Source organism: Solanum stenotomum, chromosome 4 (genome assembly GCF_019186545.1).
Source record: "Solanum stenotomum isolate F172 chromosome 4, ASM1918654v1, whole genome shotgun sequence".
Lineage (NCBI taxonomy): Eukaryota > Viridiplantae > Streptophyta > Magnoliopsida > Solanales > Solanaceae > Solanum > Solanum stenotomum.
Window position 1 is genome coordinate 64,042,566 of NC_064285.1, and position 6,156 is coordinate 64,048,721.

The window sequence follows — 6,156 nt, forward strand, 5'->3', positions numbered from 1 at the left end:
ATCTACTATTGAAAATTTGAACTTTGATTGATAAAAAGATACTCACCCACCAACAAAAAAGAGAGGCCGTTGTCACTAAAAGACACAACAAAAATGCAAAAAGTTTGTAAAAGTGAAATTAATTAACATTCTTCTCCAAGATATAACTAGGCATGTTTAAACATCATCGATTAATAATTATTAGTGATATTTGTTTAATACCATTCCAAATGATACCTTTTCATATTTAAAATTCTTTACCAATGTATATGCATCAACTAATTCCACCAAATATCTACTCTACCATCACAAATATCGATTAATCCTATCTATCAAAATTTGAACAGATGAAAAGAAACCATCGTATCCTTCACGATACGTAGTATAACTATCAATTACACATAGGATGGAAATCTTACCAAATAAAGAATTAAACAATACCACAAGTCTACAAACTTATGATATGTTCCGAAAGCATATGCGTTAAAAACTTTGTGACCAATCAAACACAGCGGGGGAATGAGGAAGGAGGAATTACAAAGAGGAAACTTCCATACATTAAATTGATGACAAAAATGAGATTGGACCACATGACAATGAGAACAAATATAATGCATTACAGATAAAGAAAAGAACTGCCACAAATAAAAAAAAATGTTCCATTTGCTGTCCAGTTCAGCAATGTCATTTCTAGGCCAAATTTAATTGCCAGCAAGGTAAAGGGGACAAAAGATAAGAAAGTTCTTGGAGTATAGGGCAATAATGCTAAATGAAATAAAGACATTAGACACAAGGACTATACTTACAATCACTGATAATTTCACTGATAATATCTAAGGGAAAGAAAAGAGGCAAGGGGGAAAAAAGAAGAAAAAAATGGGGAAAGGGATAAGAAGGAAACATATATATATATATAGATAAAGATATAGATATAGAGAGAGGGAATATATATATATAAAGATCAAAAGAGCACAAGTAGGAGGATTCACAAAGGATTGTGACATAGAGCTACATCAAGTCTCCAAGAACTCAGGCGAAGTCGAATCCGCCTAGGGTCCCAATTCCATTGACAAGTTTCGGCCTCCACTCAGTTCGTCCCTTAACAACCTCTCCACCATTTTCAAGTCGAAGGACGTGTTGACACTCAACATTCCCAAAGTCGGTGAAGTCACCGACTCCTTTGTCAAGTACAGAGGTAAGAGACTGAAGCACACTGTCCCTTCTGCACTCCCTGCGGTACTCCAAAGTCATGGCAGCAAGCTCACAACCCTCTAGTATTTGCATGGGTGCACTCTGCAGCCAATGACATGTTCCGAAATTACATGATGTTCTCAAGATTTTGAAGCACTTTTAAGAGAATATTTCTTTATTAATGTACACCATTAGACCTGAGAAATTTGGAATTCTGCAACCCACTAATCCCAAAAGAATTATTACTACTATTGTGGCAAACGATTTATGCTTTATGCAAACGGCAAGGAGAATGAGCACTAAAGGCCAGTAAAGTTGGAGATCAATGACCATCGATTTTTCAGTACAATGCATGTCACAATGCTCACTTGAGTCCATTAAGCTTTCCTGTTTAAGGTTGATATAAGGATTTCATGCTCATACCCCAACAATGATAACTACTACTCCTTTTACAGGGACAACAAGATCCCCTGGGGTGAAACTAGTTATTGTTAGATAAAAAATAAAAGAAATAGCGAGACATTTTACTTATCAGCTAGAAGACAGGAAAAAGTTTATTACTGTGCTCAATTATATGGAACACTTTTCACACTAATTGGTGGCCCTATACAACATTTAGAGTGAAATCCCACAAAGTGAGGTCTGGGGAGGGTAGGGTGTACGCAGACCTTACCCCTACTTCAGGTAGGCAGAGAGGCAGTTTCCGAAAGATACTCGGCTCAAGTGAAGCAAATCAAAGTAGTAATAAAAAGGGAAAACGACAGAGAAGAAAAAACATGGCAACTAATAGAAAAGCAGTACAGAGCATACAAGCATGGAGCAGTAACATCAACAAATAAGTGTTTCATAACTTAATGGACTATGCAAATGGCTCCTAACAGATATACACATCACTGAATGTATATCAGCTCTATCTGAAACTTTAGTATATCCAATACCACTACAAATCCAATAAATACAGAAGTTGGTTGGGTTAGTGTGTGCACACACAACCTTTTAGTTTTCCTTTTCTTTCTGCATTGTCCTGCCCGCACAATTTCAGAACACGATGAAACCTAACCTCATCTATTATGCAACATACCCTAATTATAAACCATAATATATTACAAGCAATAACAGGGAAGAAAAAATTATTTTAGAAAGGAGGAGGAAACGGCTGAGGTCTTACCTCAAGAATCCAGCCAATGTACTTGACATTATTAACATGCTGGTTAACATCTAAATCACTCCATCTTGGCTGTAAATTTCAACAAATCAGAATATAATAAAAATGATGTCCTTAGGTGCGACAAAGTCACCATTGATGAATACTTCAACTTACAGTTAAACCAGTTCGAGTGTAGTCTGCTGTTGTCTCATCAAGTTTTGGTAACTTCCTGCTGTCCTCATCAATAACAGGAGGTGAATCAACAAAATAACCTTCAATTTCAGCCCGAGCCTCATCTGGTATTTTAGATAATCTCCTCGTCTCCTTATTCATCATAACCCATTGGCTGCAAGCAAATGGAAACATAAAGACATCACGGTTATGAACCAATGAATATATCATCAAGCGCTTCATGTTTGGCAACCAAAGATGCAACAGAAAAGAACAGGAGCTACGACATAGTCATAAAACAACCAAATCCAACGCGAAGGTTGAAACCTTATAGAGACAAACCTAAGTAGGAATGATAAGATCATTTTACTTGAAGATAACTGATCATTGTGTCAAAATTAACCAAACTGAAGTAGATTAGACAATAATGCCCCTACCTGGAAGCTCTCATCAATATATCCCCTGTATTACTATCGCGGAGGAGCCAATCTCTGCGCATACCATTTTTCCCCGATGCAGCTACCCAAGTGTCTACTTGAACAACATCACCCCTGTGAAAAAAAGAAATCAGTCAAAGGATCTTCATCTCCCATGTCAAAGAAACTGTGCATGTAGTATTACAAATATTAATAGGGTGATCAGTAGGAAAAGTAAAGAATAATCCCCCAACATATCCGAAATGGCTTCAAATCTTCAACTATACAACAAATGTAAGAAAACCTAATATTGCTCCTATGAATAGTCCACAACTGTAATTCACAACAGGGAAATTAAATGCTTAGTAGCTAGATGGCAAATGAGTAAAACAATCAACGACAGAGGGTTACTTCGCACCTAAAAGAGCTTGAGATATTTCTGATTATGTAAAACAAAATTTTCCCATTTAAATAGATCATGTTCTTAAAGACTTCACAGATATTAACATAAGGGAATCAAATTAAATTCAATTTAATCGAAGTGATTCCCATATCACACAATAGCAAAACGCTATGAAAACACTTTAATAGCCTGTTTGCCCAAGTTGGAAGGCCAAAAGTGCTTCTTTTTTTCCCAAAAGCACTCTTCAAAATAAGCTGATTTTAGAAGTTTGGCCAAACAGGCTATAGGACTACATAAGAAAAGAAAACTGACTTGAGGTTAAGCACATTACACCAATGTGTGTTCAAAGAAATTTTTATTAAACATCATTAACAAATTCTGGAGTATGACACTCAATCTTGAATTGCCTAAAACATTGATCAACAAAGATTGTTCAAAAAACTGGTGAACTTTATCTAATACAACATGTCAGAGACGTAATCTCATCCATGTACAAGTAGAAACTTACCAAGTAGGATAACGGTCCACCACAACCTGCATTTTAGTAACGACCCAGATCAAATTTCTCTTGGACATCTCTGGAGTTGATCCAAACCCACCATGCATGAGTCCAGCACTCTTGACATGGTTAAGAGCAGTTTCCTGCAAAACCAACTCAAGCTCGTGAAATTATCAAAACAAGATGCTTCCACAACTTAAAGTCAATAATTCTTTACAAATGGAAATGAAAGCCTAGAATACCTGTAAATGATTCATCATTGTTTCTATAGACGCAGTCCTATCAGCCCCTATTTCATAAGACCTGATGCTGAAATTTTGACGGAAAACAAAGCCATCCTGCACAATTTTTCCTAATCCAAATGGATCAGCGAGCATATCAGGACGCTTAGGCTTCCAATCAAGCATCATCCATTGCTTCTCAGCAGCTAAAAAAATTGTCGTGATGGCGGCGAGGAGCATGCTCCAATCAGGTAACTGGTTGATAAAAGTCCTTGGGTGATGTGAAGAAATCACCTCATCGTCATTTTTGAAGCCATCCATAACGCCTACCTTTGTTCCATTCACCTTAGGTGGTGCTTGTGCATTGGCCTTAGCTTGTAGGCTCCCAAAAGAAGGCTTCTTAACATTAAGCCCCCGTGTATCTATACTTCCAGGAAGACTTCCTCCTAAATTTCCAGACGATTTAGCTCCAGAGTCAGGAGGTGGATTAGCAGCAGGGAAGAATGCACAAGTAGCAGCAGTGGCCATCATGAACAAACTATTGTATATTAGCAAGTCAGTCTCCCTTAGTTCCAATTATATTGTGTATGGATTTCGAACGAACACCAAAACAAATCAAAGACTGACACCTTTCTTCCTGCAACACCACGTAAGTAAAACATCACTTAACAACAATATCATCAACAACAACAAGCCCACTGTAGTTTCATAAGCAGGGTCTGGGGGGCATACAGTATATGCAGGCCTTACCCCTACCTCGAGTAGATAGAGAGTCTGTTTCCAGATAACATATCACTATTACATAGCTACGAAATTCAAGAATCTAAAATTTGTTCATGTAGCTACTCATAAAAAAAGCTTGAATATTTACAATAGTTCTAAAGAAATAAACTTTTTGCAGCCAAACAGAAACAATAGGCTTTCATAGGCATGCACCATAACCCCCAAATTACTAATACAGTTTCAGATAACAATTAAAAATCTCACCCAATATTCTTATAAAACTAATTAAACATCATCACCACCTCTTCATATTAAAACCACTCATCTTATCACCATCCCCAGCCAACCAAACCAGCACCACAATGAATTTCAAAAAAAAAATGTCACTCCTCCATTTAATCTAATACACAACACCAAAGCTTGCATCTTTCACCACAAATCTTTATACTACAATTATTATCATAAATTTCTAAGCATGTAGAGCTGAAATTAACGAATTGATTTCCAAATTGAACCATTTCAAACAATTTGTCAATAACAATAGCTATAAACTAACAAAAAAATTCCTCAAAAACAAATAAAAACCTTCTACAACACCCAGACAAACAAAATTCAAACATAACCTATAATAACAACAACAGATCTGAGCCTCAAACCACCGTAAAAAAAAGTTTTAAAAAAACTCTAATCCTCCACATTCCGCTCAAATTACAAACATTTTCCCCACTACATTATACCACACATAATCCAACCAAAATTCAACCAGATCAACCAAAAAAATTAAAAAAAAAAAATACTAACCTTTTTGGGCTTGTTAAAAATGTATAACAGTTGTAAAAAATAATAATAATAATTTTGTTGAAAAGAGTACAAATTTGATCAGCAAACCCGATCAAAATATATAAGATTTTCAGAACAAATTCTAGGGTTTGTGATCTTTGTAAGTGGTGCTTTTTTCTTTGTTAAATTTGTTTTAAAGCTTAGAGAAAAAAATAAAATTAATTTTAATTTTGAAAAAACAGAAAAAAAATGAAAATGAGAGAAAGAAGGGAATCTGGGTGGTAACGATACAGTGTTAACCCATTTTTATAACTATCCACCTGGCTTCCTCATGCCTCGCGTTTCACTTCACAACTTTAACCTTATTTTTCCCCTTATTTACGTAAATACCATTTTTCCTTCTTTTTTTTTTTTTATCAAAAGGAAACTACGTTATGACCTTTGTTTCAATTTGTTTGAACGTGTTCTTTCATACTAATGTATAAAGAGTATAGATTTGCTTTTAGCACTCTATAAACGAGCCAATTAAGGCCAAGAATGCATTATCGATGGAAGAAACGAGATGATCAATGCACATCTAGAGCGGATCGATCGGCCCATCCTATATAAGAGCTAGAATTACCGTG

At 35.8% G+C, this 6,156-nt stretch overlaps 1 protein-coding gene across 1 annotated transcript; it reads right to left on the reverse strand.

Annotated features, from left to right (window-relative positions):
- Positions 1-578: 578 nt before the first annotated feature.
- Positions 579-5,808, reverse strand: LOC125861909 (palmitoyl-acyl carrier protein thioesterase, chloroplastic). Its single transcript, XM_049541813.1, has 7 exons — positions 5,552-5,808; positions 4,049-4,664; positions 3,816-3,949; positions 2,926-3,039; positions 2,492-2,663; positions 2,339-2,407; positions 579-1,272 (listed from the first exon to the last, which is right to left on the reverse strand). The coding sequence occupies exons 2-7, from the start codon at positions 4,556-4,558 to the stop codon at positions 1,009-1,011; spliced, it is 1,263 nt and encodes a 420-aa protein (XP_049397770.1). The 5' UTR covers positions 4,559-4,664; positions 5,552-5,808; the 3' UTR covers positions 579-1,008.
- Positions 5,809-6,156: the final 348 nt, after the last annotated feature.